The sequence below is a fragment of the Coffea eugenioides genome, chromosome 2, assembly GCF_003713205.1.
Source record: "Coffea eugenioides isolate CCC68of chromosome 2, Ceug_1.0, whole genome shotgun sequence".
NCBI lineage: Eukaryota > Viridiplantae > Streptophyta > Magnoliopsida > Gentianales > Rubiaceae > Coffea > Coffea eugenioides.
Window position 1 is genome coordinate 77,268,377 of NC_040036.1, and position 22,783 is coordinate 77,291,159.

A 22,783-nucleotide genomic window follows, 5' to 3' on the forward strand; every position below is an offset into this window, starting at 1 on the left:
TAGCACCAGGGAAAGTTCTAGCTTCCAGTATGTCGAAAATGCTATTCTTTCACCCTTTGCAAGTAGAGTAAGATGTTGCTCAAATATGGATAAAATGTTAATATCCCGTTTTGAGGATCCCACTGAATGTTAATCCGAGGCATCCGTGTATGTTTTCCAGAATGCAAGTCAGGCGAAGCACGCCTGCGATGCAGCAAGATGATTGAAAACAAAGTGTACTTAGCTTACAGATTACTTTATCATGCACGCTGTAGATATAAATTCTTCGCCATGATTGGATTTGTTTTTGCTGTTGTGGCTCCAACCAGGAGAGCTGGTATGGGGGAATTGCAAACAGAGCCGAAATATGCATAAATGGGAAGGTGGCCATGATTAAAACTTGAAAAGTTTTCCTTCATTTCCATAAGGAATGCTTTGCACGTAGCAAGTCTTGCTTTAATCTTTCTAGGGAAAGCTTTTTCCAAAATAAAACTGTCTGATAATTCCAAAAGTGCTGCACCAAAACTGTCCGCAGAAATCAGGTTTTAATTGTCTTGAACTTTTAAACTTTCCAGATTAGCTGAAAGAACACAAGAAAATATCTGTTCAGACACCTATCATCATTGTCGCTGTTGCTTTGAGGGAGGAAAGGCCAACTTTATTTCCAACTTTTCTTTAAATTGTAGGTCAACTGACATTTTGTCATTCCATTCCAAGCGATTGAATAATGCGAAAAGAAAAGATCTCTCGTAATCATGGTTCACCGTTGCGGGTCGCAGTTGTTCCATCCGTCGCATCTATTGAATATCGAGTGACTCGTACATTATAGCACATAAAAATTTCCAAAAAATCTGAAAAAAGTTACTAAAATTAGAAAATACCAAAAAAGGCACAATCTGAAAAAATATTCGAATCGATTTCGAGTTGACTCAAATATATCGATTGATACCATGTATCACGGATTCGAATAAGCCAATATTGACCGAGTAAGAGCAAGTTACCATGGATATGATATTATTTGCGATTCGGGAATCGGTATCGTACCGGTTTAGCTGAGTCGTATTGGAATCACGATGTTGCTAACCATGCTTGTAATTGCTGAAGCTCTGGAGATTGCCAGCATGGCCTAACGATACGCATGAGTTCAGCACAATCAGTGGACCACAAACATAAAAGGACTGTGTTTCCAAAACTAGAGTGGATTCCAAGTAACTTCATTCTTAAGCAAAGTTGACTAGTCTCAATGTCTGTCATTGCTATTGAGTGTTTATTGGGACTTATAACTCGTTGATCTGAAGTCATAGAACACCAGCATATAACAAATAGTTAGAGCAGTTGGAGTTATGCAGGTTAGAGTTTCGGGAGATAATCTTTAAGAAGCAAGAAAAGGTTTTGGGATTAGTATTACTATTTGCATAAATTTCAACGAGAAAGTTGAACATAGATCCAAAGTTTTTCTGATAATTAAATGCAAAGATATGAAACACCTCTTAATCTTTGGTTGATGTAATATCTGGATTAAGAGTTAATATTTATTATCATATTCATTCAGATTTTGAATGAAAAATGAGGCAAGCCTCTGGCTCAAGACATTATCTGATTATACAACACAAGAAAAGAAATTGCTAATGCTACATGCTTCTGCTGTAATAAAAGGTTTGCAAGTCCTTCAGGGCTTTAATTCAGTCCCTCCTCAATGCCTCAATTTATAACACCTGATTTTACGTGCAAAACAGTAATAACACACCTTATCATATTGATGTGACTTAGCAATACACTAAAAGTACTTCCACAATGTTGTATAGCATCTCTCCACTGCCCACATGTTGAATGATATCTTCTGAAAACTTGTCCATCTATCAATGTCAACAATTCAAGAAGCTTCAAAATTCTCTCCTCCAGCCATTACACTTTAGAGAAAAAGGTGACATGTTAAGTGAACGTGTCGCCCTGTTTCCTTTGCCTATATAAACTCTTTCTTCCAACTTATCCACTGCTCAGTTTGCGTGCTCTTCGACTGAGCTGGAGAAAGAGGTACTTTCTCTGTCTGCTAATTTGCTTGAATGTTATAGGATTACTACAAAAGTGATAATCATTCTTTAGTTGTTGAGTGCTCGAATCATCCCTTTACAATCACAGATGCTCGGTACTTTAATCACAAACAAAAGCATGAGCATGACTTATCCTCTTTCTTTTTCTGTTTGTTGAGTTCTTTTTTGTCTAAATATCCTTAGGGATGGATTTAAAGTGCTAGTTCAAGAGTCTGGTACAATTACTATATCCCCTAGGTCAAGAAGGCAGCGTGCTAGGCAGTGCATCAGCATTTTCATACATTAGTAAGTCACTCATTGGCTTCGCAATTCTGGCAAGAACATTCTGATTCGACTGATACTCTAACTCAAGTAGTAAAAGATTGCAATTTAAGATTATTTTTTCATAACTTTTTGAACCCTGCTGCTTTATCCAATAGATTAATAAGGACATGCTCTTTGAGAGTTACAACTTACCAAAAGGTGGTGCCTAAGCAATTGGATACAAGTACTATATTTTTTGCTTGGCAGAGAAAGTCATCATATAATGGTATAGATCTTGGTTTTAATGCCCCATTTGAGTTTAAATTTCGTTAGCCGTACAGCTTAAGTGTTAATAGTAAGTCAATCAATTGAAGCCGCTCATGTACCTTTTAATTTAAGTGCTTGCTCTTTAAAATGATGTATTTTCTGTCTTCCAAGATTTAGATGGTAAAGATTCCTAGATTTTCCTTTAGCTGTCCCCCCAAAATGAGGCACAGGACTTTATATTGCGGTATTCACTTACACCTCGGTTTTAATTATTGTTGATACGCATTAACATGCTTCTTTGTGATAATGTGCTATTTAAAGCATTCTCGAATCCGTGTTGGTACGCATTAACTTGTTGTTGCAGTTTTTCTTTGTTATTTTAGAAAAAAAAAATACATCATTGCTACTAATCTTATGTCCATTTCTTGGGCACATTTTACGTTCTTAGAGAACGTACGATGGATTTCAGGAACAGCTTGCTCTTTCTGGCTTTAGCAGCTGCAACAATGTTTACTTCAGTGGTACCTGATGTTTATGTGGTTCACATGGATAAGGCTAGAATGAATTCCTTGGATGATTCTCTTGGAGCTTCCAAAAGATGGTACGAAACTGTCATAGACTCTATTACGGAAATCTCATCTTCAATAGATGAGGAAGAAGTAAAAGAACAAGAAACTTTAGCTCCTCAGCTTCTATACGTTTATGAAACTGCCATCACAGGCTTTGCTGCAGAACTCTCCAAAAAACAACTTGAATCACTCAAAAAAATGGATGGATTTCTTGCTGCCACCTCGGATGAATTGCTGAGCCTCCATACAACTCATTCCACTCAGTTTCTTGGCCTCAGAAGTGGCAGAGGACTTTGGAGCGCTCCAAGTTTGGCTTCTGATGTAATTATCGGTGTTGTTGATACTGGAATATGGCCTGAGCATATAAGTTTCCACAACTCTGGCATGTCACCAGTTCCCTCCGGGTGGAAAGGCGTATGTGAAGCAGGTACAAAGTTTTCTTCTTCAAATTGTAACAAGAAGCTAATAGGCGCAAGAGTTTTCTCTAAAGCATATGAAGCTTTAGTAGGAAGAATTAATGAAACAGTAGATTATAGATCACCTCGTGACTCGGAAGGGCATGGAACGCACACAGCTTCAACTGCAGCTGGTAACATTGTAAAGAATGCCAACTTCTTTGGTTTGGCTAAGGGTTCAGCTAGTGGCATGAGGTACACGTCTAGGATTGCTGCTTACAAAGCTTGCTATCCCCTAGGTTGTGCAAGCTCTGATATACTAGCAGCCATTGACCAAGCAGTCAGCGATGGCGTTGACATTTTATCATTATCTTTGGGTGGTTCTCCAAGGCCATATTACGCTGACAATATGGCTATCGCTGCATTTGGTGCAATTGCAAATGGAGTCTTTGTTTCCAGCTCAGCAGGCAATTCAGGCCCTAGAAGATCAACTGTTGGCAACACTGCACCATGGATGACGACCGTTGCTGCAAACTACATGGATCGCAGCTTTCCAAGTGGTGTAAAACTTGGAGATGGACAAGTTTTTATGGGGGCATCATTGTACTATGGCAAGGCTACTAAGCAATTGCCACTTGTATATGGTGAAACTGCTGGTGCCCAGGGAGCTCAGTTTTGCATTAATGGCTCACTGTCCCCAAAGTTGGTCAGGGGAAAGTTTGTTGTTTGTGACAGAGGAATAAATTCAAGAGTTGAAAAGGGAGAGCAAGTGAAGATGGCTGGTGGTGCCGGAATGATAATAGTAAACACAGAAACTGGAGGCGAAGAACGGTTTGCTGATCCACACATCCTGCCAGCCACAATGCTGGGAGCTCAAGCTGCCATTTCTATCAAAAGATACATGAATTCGACAAGAAAGGCAACAGCATCGATTGAATTTTACGGAACAGCGTATGGCAATCCTGCACCAGTTATGGCAGCATTTTCTTCCAGAGGACCTAGCGCAGTTGGACCCGACATCATTAAGCCTGATGTTACTGCACCTGGTGTGGACATATTAGCAGCATGGCCACCTAATATTAGTCCAACAAGGCTAAAGAGCGACAAAAGAAGTGTCAAATTTAACTTCATTTCTGGCACTTCAATGTCCTGTCCTCATGTTAGTGGCATCGCTGCGCTTCTAAAATCTGTTCACAAGGATTGGTCACCAGCAGCGATTAAGTCTGCTTTGATGACAACTGCTTATACCCTTGACACTGGAATGGCTCCAATATCAGATGCTGCTTCTGGAAGCTCCAAATTTGCAACTCCTTTTGCATTTGGTTCAGGTCACGTTGATCCTGAGAGGGCAGCTGATCCGGGGCTTGTATATGACATTTCCACCCCGGATTACCTGAATTACTTGTGCAGCCTGAACTACAACTCTTCCCAATTGGCTCTATTCTCAAGAAACAATTTCACTTGTCCTGATGATGCAGCGATACTTCAGCCTGGTGATTTGAACTACCCCTCATTTGCGGTGCTCTTCAGAAATAATTCACAGAGTATTACAGCTACATATAAAAGAACTGTGACAAATGTTGGCATCCCAGTTACTGTCTATGCTGCACGGGTCATGCAACCTAACGGGGTATCAGTAATCGTCGAGCCTAATATTCTTCACTTTCAGGGCATTGGGCAGAAACTGAGTTATAAAGTGAGTTTCACCACATTGGAGGGTCGAAATTTGTCAGATAGTTACTCATTTGGATCTATTGTATGGATATCAGAGAAACATACTGTTACTAGTCCAATTGCTGTCACCTGGCAGTAAATCATAGACACAAATCTTAACCTTGGAATGTTCCAAGAATTCAAATAACTGCTTCAAACTTTTTTCCAAGTGTACCTGATGGTTTTATGCAAGGAACTGTGGCTTCTTAGTTGCATAAAACGTAGAAAGTTAGTATGATCTTCAATTGCTAGCTGAGAATATGATTGTCAAAGTTATATATGACTAAAGTGAGTTGAGTACCCATGTGCTGGCATTTTCCACTTTGGTAAGGTCATAGTTTTGCATTCACATGAGTACAATCCCACGTTTGTTGCAAACAAAAATGGAACTTCCAACTTGCAAAAATGGTCTTAATTCCTTTGTCTCTTTTCCTTTTGGCGTGGAAAATACTATAGCCACTAGAAGATGATCAAAGTTTTGCTTTGCCAGTAGTCATTTGTCAGGATTATCAGGTCAAAGTGAGTCCTTGTGGAAAGACGCCAATAGAATTTGGTATTGAGAAATTGCAATGCTAAGCAAGAAGTCAATCTATTTGTTTAGGGGCATGTTGACCCTTCCGTTTGATTCTTTATGACTCTCTCAGGATTGGAATCGTTTTTGCGTCTATTCAAATAGAACAACACTGGAATTGGAAAGTTTCGAAATATAGCCCAAATCCGCTACAAGAAAGGCGAATCTCAGGAGTCTGAAGATCCTGAATTCAAAAGCTTCGTTGTTATTGGGTACTCTGTCTCCTCCTCATTTTTTAAATACCACTTTTCTCTTGTTAGAAAAAAAAAAGTACAGACTCGACAATTGCTACTCTTTTGTTGTACTAAGGTCTGATAATTGAAGCATGATATTACCTAATTCCTACGTGCATCAATCATCATTACTAAACTAAAGTTCAGTTCCAGATTGCTACCACAAGAGAAAACAAAGAGAGAAAAGTTTCACTTCCAGAATCTCAGTTTTAGTTCGTCATCCAATATTAAAGAATACCACAAATTTAGCTTGATTTGACTAGAGTAGATTTGTTTGATGCAGACAAAGACCAAAAAAACAAAAAAAAAAAAATCAGAAGAAAGAGTTAGAAAAACAAATAGGAGCCTAAACAGCATATTGAGTGTATTTATCCACACTATCAAGAAAAGGTCAGAGTTTGGAACCTTCTCCTGTTTTTTTTGTTTTCTTACTCGTTCAAAGTTGGTGACCTTTCCTAGTAGAATCAGAACTCCACTAACATAACTTTTGTTGTCAAACTTGACTTCATCTCCCACATGAAACATAGATCCAACAGCTGCCTAACCGACACCATTAATTTGGACTACTCTAATTCCTACCCAATATCCCACCAAAATCCAAGAGAGTAACACCTCTTAATGTGATTAAATACAACTTAGGAGGATCAAATGGCACCCCAGCATACTAAACCACTTTCTTATTTAATTAAGACTAGTTGTTTATTTTTTCTTAAAAGCAAAAAGAAAGAGAAGCAAGAACCAATTCATTTCTTTTTCCTTCTTTTTCTTTTGGACAGAACAGAAAACTGGACCAAATTTTCTTCTGGTGGGTGTGAGCCAGTAGCAGTGTAAGTTTGGCAAGTGATTTGTCTTGGGTTTTCTCATTTCTGATGGAACTGTCTTTTTCCTTTCTTTCCCTTGGTGGAAAATGGAAGGTTGAAATGGAAAATAAACCAATAGCAGCGTTCCACGTCAGCAGTGGACTGAACGTAACCGCCTACACTAGACAGTGAATTCTCCAAAGGAAGGATAGGAAAGTACAATCCGATACCTCAAACTGCCTATTCTCCGTCTTTCTCAAAATAAACAAGAATTTCTATCTGTGTAAAATACACGTTACCTACACGTATAAGTTTGAAAGGAGGTCCATTTTTGGCACCCAATTTTGGTTTAGGAGCGAGCCCTTTTCTCTTACCTTTTTTTCTTTCTTTCTGAATCTATCCATTCTTCATCATCTTCTAATTTTTTTTTCAGAATCTGGCAATAAGCAATACTAGTAGCTATTCTCAATTGAATAAGCAACCCTGTAAAGGTACTTTTCTTTTTGTTCATATTCTATTGTTCTTATGTGCAAGATTCAAGCTCAAGGATTCTTTGCATTTTCTTGATCTTGAATTCCAGAAAGCTAAAGAATTGGAATATCTAGAAGCCCTTTTCAATTCTGATCCCTCTTCTGTATGTTGTTGTCTACCTGACCATTTTTTTCATTGTAATTTGTAAATTTGTCACCTTTTCAGCTGAATAAGGAGTTTCTCTCCTCCATTATATCTGGTGGGGTATTTGAATAATTTTCTTCATTGTTTGGGAATTGCAGTCAATAAAGATAGAGTGATTTCAGCTGAATGAACACACCCGTTTGTTATCTCGTGTTGAATTTGAGCATTTTGGTCGGTTCTGGGAATTTGAATTCGATATTAACGTTCACTTGAGCTCAATTGAGATACGTTTTTTATACTTTCTGGTGAATTTGAATTGTTTGGTCATTTTTCGCGATTGAATTGAATAAAGATATTATTTGAGCTCAGCAAAGGTACTCTTTTGATGTCTTGTCGATCTTGGGAAGTTTGTACCCTAAATTTGTGATCTTTATGTAAAAGAATATTAATAGCAGTCTGCTTACTTTTCTACATTGATGGATAATTACAATTCTCAATCTCCATCTCCCTATGGGAGTTATGGGTATCCTTCTATGCCACCATCTTCAAATCCACCATACCCTCCTTCCAGCTCTGTTCAATATCCACCTCCAGCTTCTGGACAGTATCCATATCCTCCATACCCTCATTATCCTCCATCAGGCACCGGATATGCCATCCCTCATACTTATGGATATCCACCAGCATCATCGGCACCAAGTGTACCTCCTCCTGGAGCACCACATCCACGCCCTTTTGAATATGGATACCTCTCCCCATCACATTCTGGCCATCTTTCATATCCATACCAGGGATATCCGGTTTATTCCAATCCATCTCCTCAACATCAGAGTCATCCATCTCACGTTAATGAGGTGTCCATACTCGAACGCCAAGACAGTTCACTATCTGCGGCTGGATCATCAGCACATTATGATCATGGAGGTCACAATGTTAGTTCCTATCCCCCAGTTTATCCTCCTATTGATGACCTGTTAGCCAGTGTGCACCTGTCAAACAATAAACCATCTGCTGCATCTCAACCTCTAAACAACCCTTCTGCCCCCGCATCTCCTCCTGCTCCTGCCACACATTTGGACCCTAGTGTACCTCAGAAATATCATTCAGGGCCACTACCAGTTACTACAAAGTATAATGATCAAGGGACGATATATGGTGTCCCAAATCACTCCTTTTCTGGTGGTCGGATTGAGACTCCTCCTTATCCTTCTTCACCCAGCCCTAACATCTATGTTAGTATACCTCAGAGCCCAAATCTGCAGCTTGTGCCAGTTCCATCTCCTAAAGGATCGTTAAAAGTGCTGCTTTTGCATGGAAATTTGGATATATGGATCTATGAAGCAAAACATCTTCCAAATATGGACATGTTCCACAAAACATTAGGGGATATGTTTAACAGATTACCTGGCAATATGAACACCAAGATTGAAGGGCACATGAACCATAAGATAACAAGCGATCCCTATGTCTCTATTGCAGTAGCTGGTGCTACAGTTGGAAGGACATATGTAATAAGCAATAGCGAAAATCCTGTGTGGATGCAACATTTCAATGTACCAGTTGCTCATCATGCTGCTGAAGTTCACTTTGTGGTGAAGGATAATGATGTAGTGGGATCTCAGCTTATTGGAACTGTCGCAATTCCAGTGGAGCATATATATGGAGGAGGGAAAGTTGAAGGGCGTTTTCCAATCCTTGGTAACAATGGAAAGCCCTGCAAGGCTGGAGCTGTTTTGAGTGTTTCAATACAATATACCCCAATAGAGAAATTGAGCATTTATCATTATGGAGTCGGAGCAGGTCCAGAGTATAGCGGTGTTCCTGGTACATACTTTCCGCTTAGAAAGGGAGGGACCGTTACTCTTTATCAAGATGCTCATGTGCCTGATGGATACCTTCCAAATCTGAAGCTAGAGAATGGTATGCAATATGCCCATGGAAAGTGCTGGCATGACATATTTGATGCAATTCGGCAAGCCCGTAGACTGATATACATTACCGGATGGTCAGTATGGCACAACGTTAGACTGGTTAGAGATGAAAGTTCTCTCGCTGGTTACACCTTGGGGGAGCTGCTGAAGTCAAAGTCACAGGAAGGAGTGAGAGTTCTGCTTCTTGTATGGGACGACCCTACATCAAGAAGCATCCTCGGTTACAAAACAGTAAGTAATTAGTTGTTAGGAAAGGAAAATTTTGAAACTCTATGACATTTAATTTGCATAGCCATACAAACATCTTCTGAATCTCATTGGTGTTTCTATTATGTGTGATAAATCTGGGTCATGATTATTTAGTTTATCTTGTTATTTCTTTTCTGCATCTTAACTTTTTTGCATATAACATTTATAATGACTAAGATGAAATATAATCCTACTGTCATGTCAGAAGGTGTGTTCCATGTGTGTCTGTGCACCTTCTACATCAACTTCCAATTATTCTGTAAACTAAGAAAAATGGAGAGAAAAAATACTTTTCTTCTATTTCACTTTGGACTACACAATATACAAATATATATATACACAAGTAGATACTATAATCATATGATACTATAATCATACTATTACCTAATTAATATATGATACTATAATCATATGATACCTAATTAATATATGATACTATAATCAAATCTTTCCTAATATTTATATTATCAAATCTTTCCATAATATCAGATCACATATCTTCAACACTCCCCCTCAAGCTGGTGAATATAGATCTTCCATTCCCAGCTTGACAACACTTTCATGAAACATGTTGCTACACAGTCCCTTTGTCATCACATCTGCAAGTTGAAGTCCTGTCGGAACATATGGAGTACAAATCAGTCCACTTTCTAGCTTCTCTTTAATAAAGTGCCTGTCTATCTCTATGTGCTTCGTCCGATCATGTTGCACTGGGTTGTGAGCTATACTTATAGCAGATTTGTTATCACAATATAGCTTCATCGGTTTGCTCCATTGAATCCTCAAGTCTTCTAGGATAATTTTAACCCACAATAATTCACATACCCCTGCTGCCATAGCCCTGAACTCTGCTTCAGCACTTGACCTTGCTACCACACTTTGTTTCTTGCTTCTCCAGGATATTAAGTTTCCTCCAAGAAATGTACAATATCCTGAAGTTGATCGCCTGTCAACTGGAGACCCTGCAAAGTCTGCATCTGTGTAAACTGCCAGATCAATTTCAGGACCCTTTTTGAATAAAATTCCCTTCCCTGGATGTGCCTTTAAGTAATGAAGCACTCGATAAACTGCTTGTAGATGAACTGCTCTAGGATCATGCATAAACTGACTAATAACACTGACTGAGTAAGCTATATCTGGCCTAGTATGTGCGAGATAAATGAGTTTCCCAACAAGTCTTTGGTACATCTCTCTGTCCACAGCTGTATCTCCATGAGCCTCACTTAATTTGTGATTCTGCTCAATGGGAGTTCCAACTGGTTTGCTTGCTGTCATGCCTGTTTCCTTGAGCAGGTCCATAACATACTTCTGTTGAGAAATAAAAATTCCCTGCCTTGATCGAGCCACTTCAATTCCCAGAAAATACTTCAATTTTCCTAAATCCTTTATTTCAAATTCCTTGGCTAGGCACCACTTCAAAGTTTTCTTCTCTACTTCATCGTTTCCTGTCACTATGATGTCATCTACGTATACAATCAAAACAGTAACTCCCCCCAAGGCTGAATGCTTGATGAACAGGGTATGATCTCCTTGACTTTGCTTGTAACCATTAGCTATCATTACCTTGGCAAATCGTCCAAACCAAGCACGTGGGGATTGTTTCAGCCCATATAATGCCTTTTTTAACCGACAAACCTTGTTCTTGTCAACCCCACTGAATCCCGGTGGAATGCTCATATAAATCTCCTCTTCCAACTCTCCATGAAGAAAAGCATTCTTCACATCGTATTGCTGTAATTCCCAATCAAAATTAACAGCCAAGGATAGCAGAATTCTCACTGTATTCATCTTTGCTACTGGAGCAAATGTTTCCCGATAATCTACTCCATATGTCTGTGTGTATCCTTTCGCGACTAACCTTGCCTTGTAGCGTTCTAGGGACCCATCTGCTTTAAACTTTACTGCATACACCCATTTACAGCCCACTACTTTCTTGTTCTTTGGTAAATCAACTAATTCCCAGGTCCCATTCTTCTCTAATGCATCCATTTCTACTTCCATAGCAAGTCTCCATTCTTTCTTTGATAATGCTTCAGACAATGAGCTAGGAATAGAGACTGTATTTAAGGTGGAAAGGAAGCTTTGATGGCTCGGGGAAAACTTCTCAAAAGACACAAAGTGAGACAATGGATATAGGGGTCTTTTGGTGCATTCTCGGGGTTTTTTCCTTACAGCAATAGGTAGATGTAGGTCCTGGTCAGGGCTAAGAGGCTCAGGACAAGGTGATTTAGAGCTGGAAGAATGGTCGGTCGGTGGTGTAGAATTCAGATTTGATTCACTCATTGTTACCTCATTCCCGGAGCTTGGTTTAGAGGATTGTTCTTGCCTTGTAACCACGATGGGATCTCCTTTCCTTGTATACACTTGGTCAAACCGGAACCAGTCATAGATTTTACGGTCTTCCTTTTTTTCTTCTACCACATCAGATTGAAGAATTGACTCTTGGAATTCAGATTTGGATGACTCAGATGTGGTCAACTCTAAGGAGGGAAATTTTAACTCCTTATCTTCAAGTGTATCTAACTCCCCCTGAAGATAAGGAGTGATGAAATAGGGCTTATTTTCAACAAATGTAACATCTGCCGAGACATAGAGTTTTCTAGTAGGTGGATGATAACATTTGTAACCCTTTTGAGTAGATGAGTACCCCACGAAGACACACTTAAGAGCACGAAGGATCTAACTTCCCACGGTTATGACTATGGACATGAACAAAGGAAGTACATCCAAAAACTCGAGGAGTGAGATTAAAGGAAGATCGAATATCGGGGTAAAATTTGGATAGGTTCTCTAGTGGACTTTGAAACCCCAAGACCTTGGAAGGAATTCTATTTATGACATAAGCTGATGTGAGTACAGCTTCTCCCCAATATGCTTTTGGCACACTTTGTTCAAACAGTAAGGCTCTAGTGCACTCAAGAAGATGTCGGTTTTTCCGTTCTGCCACTCCATTTTGTTGTGGAGTGGCAATACAGGATGATTCATGTATGATTCCTTCTTTTTGGAAAAACTGACTCAAGGTTTGATTGAAATAATCACGAGCATTATCTGAACGAAAGTGTTTTATCTTGGTGCCAAATTGATTTTGAATCATTGCATGAAAAACAGGGAAAATATAACTCAAATCAGACTTATTTTTGAGTAAATAGATCCAAGAGACTCTTGTGCAGTCATCGATAAATGTGACAAACCACTTAGACCCTGAGATGTTTGGAATAGTTGATGGCCCCAAATATCACTATGGATTAAAAAGAAAGGAGAAGACGATCGTTTATTACTGATAGGAAATGGGACACGAGTGTGTTTAGCATACTCGCAAATATCACAATGAAAAGACTGAACATCAAATCCCTTGAACAAGGAAGGAAACATTATTTTTAATGCAGAAAAAGACACATGACCTAGACGTCTATGATGTAACCAGATGACATCTTTATTGGAGGGTGAAGACAATGTGGACAGGGCAGATTTACTAAATTCTGGTTGACTTGATGTATCCAAGTAATAGAGTCCATCATGCTCCTTAGCTAGTCCAATCCTCTTCCCCGAGCCCCGGTCCTGAAAGTCACAATAGGATTCATCAAATATAACAGAGCCAGCTAGATCCTTGGCAAGTTTTTTTACAGAAACCAAATTTGTAGATAATCGAGGAACATGAAGAACATTTTTAAGAATCAAATTTGGAGTAACTTGGACATCTCCGATACCTGCCACAGTGGTTGTAGTACCATCTGCAACAACAATCTTTCTATTGCTAGGACAGGGATTATAGGTTTTGAATTTATTTGAAATATGATGTCATATGGTCCGTAGCACCAGAGTCAAGAATCCAGACATTCCTAAGCTCATTGCCTAAAACACTAAATGCAAAAGAGACTAGAGCCTTACCTGAAAGTGTCAATGAACACATACCCGGATTCCTTGATTGAGAATTGTTAGTTGCTGGTTTGTCAACTGTCTCTAACATACTTTTAAGCTTCTCAATTTCCTCCATACTAAAGCTGGAGAGAATAAGAAAGGAACCAGCAATTAAGGCTGGAATTGACAAGAAGCAAAGGTGGTATTTTTCCCAGAACCCTAGACGGGCTCTGATACCATGTAAACTAAGAAAAATGGAGAGAAAAAATACTTTTCTTCTATTTCACTTTGGACTACACAATATACAAATATATATATACACAAGTAGATACTATAATCATATGATACTATAATCATACTATTACCTAATTAATATATGATACTATAATCATATGATACCTAATTAATATATGATACTATAATCAAATCTTTCCTAATATTTATATTATCAAATCTTTCCATAATATCAGATCACATATCTTCAACATATTCAATTAATTTTGTAGGTGTCCAGTAAAAGGTTCATGGTATCCACAGCTCAGTATCCACTAAAGTTATGTCATTTGACTTTTTCAGTTGGTATGTACCTGAAAAAGTAGTAAATAGATCCTATTGGACAAGAAAATCAGATTGACTATTTATCTAAATGCCTTTTATCAGAGACTAATATACCATTGTTCGTTTTAATGGAATTGAAAAAAATGTAGAAGTAGGCTTTCATTATTCCCTTCGTTTCTCTTATTCCCATGTGGAAGAAACAAAACAGATCCAAAAGGGTCAGAGGATAATTATTCTTATCAAAACAAAGGACAAGGAAACAACAGACTACAAGATCAAAAATTAATCTTCTGGTAACATGATGGTGTCAGAGTCACAAACTCAAAATACACTGCTATGCTTATATTATCCTCCTACAATGACTAAGCAGTTTTCAATTTTGAGGCAAAAATCATCATGAAGCAGTCATTGCCTCCAAAATTTCCCCTTGAAGGCTAGCAGAGTAACTAAAATACCCCGAAAAAATAAGAACTGAAATTGATTGAAAAACGGCACAGGCACTGGCACATAGGGCAGATACAAAACTGATGAAGAAGAAAGGAAGGAAGAGTGAGAAGATTGCGGTTTGTTGAAGAAGGTAGAGGGAGAATACTGAGGTTTGTTGAAGAAAGAGGTGCCAAGAGGTGAAGGGGACAAGAAATAATCATTGTGGTTTCGGATAACTCAAGTCAGCTTCTTCTATATTATTGCAATTATTAAAATAACAATTTATTTTTAATTTTCCAACAATAGTGAATATTTGGGTGTATAACCCTAAGATTCGGTTCCGCTTCAGAACTACAATGTATCATTCAGAAATTTCACGAAATTTTCTTTTAAACAAATGCACGTACATGCAATACTGTTCTGATGGTCTCTTCATGAGCTTAGATGAATCAGCATGTACTTTAGTCATGCACATGCTTTCTGTGGACTAGCTGAATAATGACTTTTCTCAGTGGTACTTTGCATCATCAATGCTCATCACCTCCCATTCATAATGATTCTGTTGCTTTCTCTCCAATTAAAGAATTGTGCCGTACCCTGATATTGCATTTTCCCCTTACGACATTTTATCATATGTAGGATGGAGTCATGCAAACTCACGATGAAGAAACTCGCCGTTTCTTTAAACACTCTTCTGTGCAAGTTCTACTTTGCCCACGTGTGGCTGGAAAACGTCACAGCTGGTACAAACAGAGGGTAAGTGAGATTACAAAAAAAGAATATTTCCTTTTCCGTATTATTTAAATGTCTGATTTATTTTTTGCAAGATCCAATTGAAATGTTTTGTAGTTTTGATTAAAAACTGAAGCTGAATTCAGTGAGGGAAAACCTTGTCCGTATTTTATGTATGGTTACAGTGTAAAGAGAAATTTAAGGAGGAAGATATGTGCAAATGGGTCGAAATGGTTCACTTTCCTAGTTTAGTAAGGGAACAATAGAAGTAGAAGTTGAGGGATATTTAACCCCTTCTATTGTGCTTTTTGTCCTCCCCTTTTTAATTCAAGGGGTTGGGAAGGTGATATTCCAAATCAAAACATTGACTGCATTCTAGATTACAAAACTGCAGTAGGGGATGAAAAGGTGGATAGGAATAAGTATGTTGATGTTTCTCTTTATTTTTTCCTGTATCCTCCATGTTTCATTTGTATCAAGCAATTAGGTAATGAGATCTCCTTCATCCACAATTAAGGTATAAATGGTAGATGGAGACTAGTATGTTAAAGCTTCTCTTGCTTCTTTCCTCTCTCCTCCACTTTTCAGTCATACCAAACAAATTAGGTAATTAATGTATTATTTACCCAAATGAAGAAATAAATTGGCTGCCCAAAACATCCTTTGGCCAAGCATAGTGTTGTTATCAAAGTTGACAACAGGTATAACAAGTTTCAGCCAGCTGCACAATGTCTTTGGGCACAATGTTCAATTGTCTTGTTACACCCTCGTCAATTTTCTTCTTGGCTTTCCCCTTGCTGTAACATCTGCAATATATATCTCCAGATGTTCTGTTTGGATAGTTGGACCAGAATTATGTTTGGGTGAAATGAAAGTTACAGAGAAAGGCAACACTTGGTCAATAACACAGATTGGGGTCCTCCTTTCCAGCTTTTTAGCATATTTTGTTATCCATTTATTTGTTGTCTGATGCAATTTTTGATTGTAATATGAAATTCTGGTTCCTGTCATTACTCACTATTTATGAATAGGAAGTTGGAGTAATCTACACGCACCATCAGAAGTCTGTGATAGTAGATGCTGATGCTGGTAACAATAGAAGAAGAATCATTTCTTTCATTGGAGGACTTGACATATGTGATGGGCGATACGATACTCCACAGCATCCCATATTCAGAACTCTGCAAACAACTCATGTGGATGACTATCATAATCCTACCTTTGCGGTAATTGCTAATATACATGTAGTAGAAGAATTTGGAGATGTTGAAATTGCTACCTCACTCATATTTGTGATTATGCAATACTGCTTAGGAATACTTGCAAGTAAAGTGTATTGTGTCTACAGTGTATTACTGATGATAAATCTGGTTTAACATTTATCGTGGTGTTTTAAGTCTGAGCACTTGCTGTCCTTTTATTTTGCTTTGATTTGCTTTCTTATCATATAATCCTCTGTTTAAGTCAAAGAAAATTAAAGATTTTCTTCTATTGTAAGGTACATTAGAAAGTTGAAACTCGAGTACAGCACTTTAGTAATGTTTAGCTGCTATTAGTCAAGATATTCAGAAGACTAAATCTCAAGCTTATCTCTTGGATGAGATGCTTCTGGGCTCACAAGGAAATAAGTGAAGCTGTGCCTGGTTTGAGCTTTTGAACATTCAGAAAGTTTGCTAGGCATGAATTAGTTTTTGGCAGAGTGATATTTCCCAGATTACAAGCCCAAAAGAAAATGCCAATTTAATTTGAAAAAAGGTCCCAGCTTAGTGAAGTACTTAGGCCTTCCTATCATCTTTGAAAAATTGCTGCACTTTGAGATGCCAATTAATGAGCTTTTTTTGTTTTTTTGCAGTTACTAAGTTAACTAACTGTACTTCTTGAATTTGATTCAAGTTAGACTGCTTACTTCAAGAAATCCTTGAATTTATGTTGATGATGTGATAAATCATCTTGCCCAGATTTTTTTATACTCAAAATGTCCAACTGTCTTGGATTTGTTAATCCTTTCAGATGAACCAGGAACTGCTTGTTTAGTTAACAAATCTTTATGTTGTTTGTTTATTATCCTGCCATTAAACAGGGGAATGTGGCTGGTTGTCCTAGAGAAGCATGGCATGACATGCACTGCAAAATTGATGGTCCGGCAGCATATGATGTTCTTACAAACTTTGAAGAGCGCTGGATGAAGGCGTCAAAGCCACAGGGCATTAAGAAGTTGAAAGTATCATTTGACGATTCTTTGCTTCGCTTGGAAAGGCTGCCAGACATACTGGGGGCATCTGATACCCCCTGCATTGTTGACAATAATCCTGAATCTTGGCACGTTCAGGTAAGTATCCATCTCAACTTGCTGAACTTTGAATTGTTACACAAATATTAGTGAATTGATAATATTCTGTTTGTATCCTGACATTCTTTTATGATGCAGATTTTTCGATCAATTGATTCAAATTCTGTAAAACGCTTTCCAAAGGATCCTAAAGAAGCTACACTGAAGGTGATGAAAATTGCTTTTTCTTTTTTCTGAAATTTGTCATTTTTGTTTTACATTTTTCCATAGAATTCATTTGTACTTTGTTTTACAGAACTTGGTTTGTGGGAAGAATGTACTTATTGATATGAGCATACATACAGCATATGTAAAGGCCATTCGTGCTGCCCAACATTTCATTTACATCGAAAATCAGTATTTCATTGGCTCCTCGTACAATTGGGGTCAACATAGGGACCTTGGTAAGGAATACTGCTTTGTCCCTGATTATTGTGTTCATTGCCACAAGCTGTTGGGGACATGCTTATCATGCTTTGATATTTTGACAAAGTATATTTTACTTTGGCAATCACAATGACTTCAATGTTTTAACCTGTCCATTGCATAAGAATTTTAGATACATTTTGACAATACATTTACAAACAGTGGTGATGCATCTTAATTTTAATGTCAAAGCAACATGAAATGCATGTTCAGACTTGTAAATAATGCATGAGAAGACTGTCTATTTATTTAGTCTCTACCTGCAAAATTATATTGCCAGAACTCCAGTCAATATTTTGGTCCAGAAAACAGCTGCTTTTCACTGTTTTCTATGGCGCATAAGTCTCTGAAAATTGAATATCTCGATATGGTGGAAGTCCTGTGATGATTAGAGGACAGGTTTCATGTTAAGCAGGATGCAGTCTGGGAGGGGGGGGGGAAGCATTTGGTAAGATACCAAAGGTGATTTGTGTAAAACTAGAATCTGGAAACTTGGGTTTGTGAAGTCTAACCAACTGTTCAAAGTGGCCTTGGCTATCTCTGAAATGCCTGGTATCCACATCACAGCTTCCTTTCAAGACATCTTGCTTACTAATTTATTGAGAAAAAAGATTCATATAACTGATTTAAATGGTTGCGAAGGAGCTTTGTGTATTAAAGTTATTTTGTCACATGTCATCTATCTTTTTGGTAAAGCCATTTTGGTCCGAAAAAGAGAATCAAAAGATACATAGTTCGTGTTCTAGCACCAATTCTCATGAGTAAATTTACAAATAAGAGGTAATGGGAAAGGTTTGCTCTTCTTCAGGTGCAAACAATTTGATTCCAATGGAAATTGCCCTTAAAATTGCCAACAAGATCAGGGCACATGAGAGGTTTGCTGCATATATTGTCATCCCAATGTGGCCAGAGGGCAATCCAACTGGTGCTGCTACACAAAGGATTCTATTTTGGCAGGTGATTCAGCTGTCTCTGCTATATACTAGTCCTAGATAGGAAGTAAAACAGGCTATGACATCAACTTGCATCTGAAACATTTTCCACTTGTCTTGTGATTTTTGATTTTCTGATAGCGTAGTTAATGTTGAGTATATGGCAGTTAAAGCACTTATTACATTACAAATTTATTGCCAATTAGATGATAAATTATTATCTGCTCATCAGTATTCAACATTGGACTAGCATAATGTAATTTTTTTATTGCAACTTTTTGGTTCTAATTCCCATTGGCAGCATAAAACAATGCAAATGATGTATGAGACGATCTACAAGGCGTTAGTGGAAGTTGGGCTGGAGGATGCCTTCTCGCCACAAGATTTTTTAAACTTTTATTGCCTTGGAAATCGAGAGGTTCTTGACACGAGTGATGCATCAAGCACTGAAAGTCATGGTCCAGCAAACACTCCTCAGGTAATGTCCAAGTTTTTACTGTGCTTATGAGGGGCCTCACATTCAAGGAATTACAGATGGCTACCACTTTCCTCCTTATCCTGTCTTCTTCTTCTTCTTGGTTTTTTACATTTGGCTTTTTTGGCCTGATATGGAGAATCGACTGGTTCTCTAAGCTTTTTGCTTGGAGATTTAACTGGTTACACATTCAGAGTGTGATGCCATGTACTGGCAAATATACCAGTGCATTGACATGCTTGTCAGTTTGGAAAACTAGTTTGGTTCTTTGTCTTCTCCTCATTTATGTTACATATAATGTAATTCCCTCGTCATACCTACAAATTCCAGCCCAATCTTTTCCTAGCTATTAATATTCCAAATCTAACATCCTCTTACCAATACTTTTGTTACCTTATTTTCAGGCACTAAGTCGTAAAAGCCGAAGATTCATGATTTATGTGCATTCGAAAGGTATGATAGTGGATGATGAATATATTATTATAGGGTCTGCAAACATTAATCAGCGGTCCATGGAGGGCATGAGAGACACGGAGATTGCAATGGGTGCCTATCAGCCTCACCATACGTGGGCAAGAAATCGGTCGAGTCCACATGGACAGGTAACCATGTTAGGAGCAGTTTGAATATCAATGTTCATGTAATTGTATGCATTTGCACGCTATATCTACATATACATACACAATGTCGGAGCAGGTATCTTTGTGTGGGATTATATTATTGTCTTCTACAATATCTGTTGTGGAAAAGCTGCTAAATTTAACAATTTAAGAGCTCATATCTTGAAGATTTTAAATATTGCTGTACCTTGTACCCTACACTCCTGAAGCTTGGGTTTGATAGCAGCAGAGATGAAGTGTAAGCCAGTATGAATAACTGCTAATTTAACACGTTCTTCAACATGTTGACCAGGCAATTTTGGAGTGAGGGGGATTTTTTGTATGTAAATCCTGGTTTGCAACTTCATTACAGTTAAAAAGTGATCAGAGAGGACAAAAGATTCCTTGTTACATAGACACGAGCATAATAGTTGATGCTTTTTGACTAATGCTTGCTGTTCTACATTTTTTCTCCTAATAATTTTGGCTTTTCCTGATTTTATCATTCTCATATATCATACAAATCTCCATGACATGATGCAATGAACTAATAATGTAGGATTTTCTGGTGGGATTAAATACTCTAATGTGCAATTTTTAAGTAATATCTTGGCCTTTCCTGCAATTTCAAAACTTCCATTTTGAGTTGCTTTATTTATTAACCAACAATTGCGACAGCTAGAAAAATCCTGTATTCCCTTTTTATTGGAGGTTTTGTGATTCCATGATACACGTTTTGTTAAAAACAAAAAAAAAATTTTAACCCCCCCTCCAGACAATGCCATTCGTTGGACAGCTTAAAATTTGGTGTTATCTGACCAATTCTTTGTGCATTTTTTTTAATTGCACTGTAGATTTATGGGTATAGAATGTCTCTGTGGGCTGAACATCTTGGAGTTATTGAGGATTGCTTTACTCAACCGGAGTCTGTAGAATGTGTCCGACGGGTTAAAACGATGGGCGAAGCAAATTGGAACCGATATGCTGCTCCAGAGGTAACAGAAATGAGGGCGCACCTGCTGAAGTACCCTGTGGAAGTAGACCGGACAGGCAAGGTGAGGCCGCTTCCAGGACATGAAAGTTTCCCGGATGTCGGAGGCAACATTGTGGGATCATTTCTTGCCATTCAAGAAAATCTTACCATCTAAGTTCTCTCTTTGCTACATAGATCACAATTTATAGCCCCTTCCCCTTCTTATTTATCTCAATTTGCGGCTCTGATCACATGCTGCTATTCCAGTGGTTGGCATGAGGTTGGGTAAATTTTTGCAAGGTCTACACAACAAGGGTTTGGAATGATCACAAGGGCTGATTTTGACATGTTTTTCAAGCAAGACATTGCTGCATTTAGATACTACTGTTTAGTGCAATGTACATAGAGTCGCTGTATAGATCTTCTTTTGCTATGATATCTTAGGTATGGCGCTTGTTGTATTAACTCTTATCTAGTTGTGCTTTTTATAATCTGCCTGCAAGTGAAGAATTTTTCGTTTAACTGTACCCTTTGCATACGATTGCCTATAATTAGGGCAGTGATGAAAGTTTTCTATCTTCACATTGAAACAAAAGTTCCTTTTGATTGAGACTAAAAAACTTCATTAGTGGTAATATTTGAAATTGACCATAATGAAGGGAAAGATGCACTGTAAGGCATTAAGCTGGAGTTTGAGGGTGCTTGAGAGTGTGAAGAACGTGGAAACGATCAGATGGATTAGTGTTAAAGTGAGCTTGTGAAGTAAAGAAAGTATATTTGACTCCAGCATTTTTGTAAGGTGAGCAGGTAGATAAGTATATTTAACTCCAAGGAAAAATCGTTCAAAACATTCCTCACATTTTATAAAATATTTTTTTTCATTTCTCACTTTTAAAAGTGTACTTTTACGTTCCTTACAAATTCATATTAGTCAATTTTGGTCTCTATTTATGTTTTCGACTAGTGTTTAGTCGGAATTTATCACATACTTTGCACGTAATCATTTTTTAAGGGTAAAATTGTCAAATTAAAACTTACATAATCCGATCTATAGTCCCTTATATTTCACAAAATGAATTTTTTTGTTCCTCACATTTCATAAAATAAATTGTTTCGTCGCTCACATTTCACAAAATGAATTTCTTTATACCTCATATTTTACAAAATAAATTTTTTCATCCCTTATTGATCATGTGTACGAATAATTTTTTTTAAACTCATGTATATATCTATTTGATTTTAGGTAAATAATACGAATAGCATGCAATATATCTCTATTTGATTTCGTCTGAACGTACTGTTCAAGTAAAATTAAAATAGATATATACAAAGTTCAAAAAATTGTTAGTTTTTCACTCATATTTATTTCTTTTTACTCAAAAATTAAAAATAAAGAAGACATTTAATCATAAACATTATCAAATATTTATATTGAATTAAATTTGGGTAGAAAAAATAAATAAAGGAAAAGTATGACAAAAAGAAGTAAGTGATTGACACTTTTAAATTTTAAGATAATCACAAGATAAGAAATTCAACTATTAGTCTTAAAGATTGTGAGTAAAAATTTTAGATTTAAACTACAATTTGTTAGCAGGACTATAGAATTCAAGTTAGGACCGATTAATTAGATGGTTTTATTACACATAACTCAATAAATGAATTATTACCAAAATAGAAAAGATTACAAATATTGAATAGATTCACATGTTGAAACCAAATGTATATAAATATATATATACACACACACACACACACACAAACACATATATATGGGTTTAAAACAAAATTGTTAGATTTAAACCCATGTATATATCTATTAAATAGCATATGTATAACTACAATTAGTGTATTTAGGT

At 37.4% G+C, this 22,783-nt stretch overlaps 2 protein-coding genes and 1 long non-coding RNA gene across 4 annotated transcripts; 2 read left to right on the forward strand and 1 right to left on the reverse strand.

Moving 5' to 3' along the window:
* Positions 1–1,940: 1,940 nt before the first annotated feature.
* On the forward strand, positions 1,941–5,517 carry LOC113762116 (subtilisin-like protease SBT1.1). Of its 2 annotated transcripts, none has more exons than XM_027305395.1 (2): positions 1,941–2,013; positions 2,989–5,517. In XM_027305395.1, the coding sequence occupies exon 2, from the start codon at positions 2,999–3,001 to the stop codon at positions 5,315–5,317; it is 2,319 nt and encodes a 772-aa protein (XP_027161196.1). In that variant the 5' UTR covers positions 1,941–2,013; positions 2,989–2,998; the 3' UTR covers positions 5,318–5,517. The 2 variants fall into 2 exon arrangements, with proteins under 2 accessions (XP_027161196.1, XP_027161197.1); XM_027305396.1 differs by lacking the exon at positions 1,941–2,013 and adding an exon at positions 2,543–2,559.
* Positions 5,518–7,082: 1,565 nt separating this feature from the next.
* On the forward strand, positions 7,083–21,446 carry LOC113760916 (phospholipase D gamma 1-like). The gene is made up of 11 exons (XM_027303669.1): positions 7,083–7,312; positions 7,595–9,598; positions 15,098–15,214; positions 16,222–16,416; positions 17,271–17,519; positions 17,619–17,687; positions 17,776–17,923; positions 18,754–18,902; positions 19,179–19,355; positions 19,757–19,954; positions 20,806–21,446. The coding sequence occupies exons 2-11, from the start codon at positions 7,913–7,915 to the stop codon at positions 21,097–21,099; spliced, it is 3,282 nt and encodes a 1,093-aa protein (XP_027159470.1). The 5' UTR covers positions 7,083–7,312; positions 7,595–7,912; the 3' UTR covers positions 21,100–21,446.
* On the reverse strand, positions 12,862–13,598 carry LOC113760917. The gene is made up of 2 exons (XR_003467107.1): positions 13,505–13,598; positions 12,862–13,174 (listed from the first exon to the last, which is right to left on the reverse strand). It is a non-coding gene; the product is annotated as an uncharacterized LOC113760917 (long non-coding RNA).
* Positions 21,447–22,783: the final 1,337 nt, after the last annotated feature.

Bases quoted from the DNA above. Each gene is read 5' to 3' on its own strand.
- LOC113762116 (XM_027305395.1), top strand. From the start codon at position 2,999: ATGGATTTCAGGAACAGCTTGCTCTTTCTGGCTTTAGCAGCTGCAACA.
- LOC113760916 (XM_027303669.1), top strand. From the start codon at position 7,913: ATGGATAATTACAATTCTCAATCTCCATCTCCCTATGGGAGTTATGGG. The intron at 16,417-17,270 runs GTAATTGCTAAT...GCCATTAAACAG, and splicing joins ATCATAATCCTACCTTTGCG to GGGAATGTGGCTGGTTGTCC. The intron at 18,903-19,178 runs GTGATTCAGCTG...TCCCATTGGCAG, and splicing joins AAAGGATTCTATTTTGGCAG to CATAAAACAATGCAAATGAT.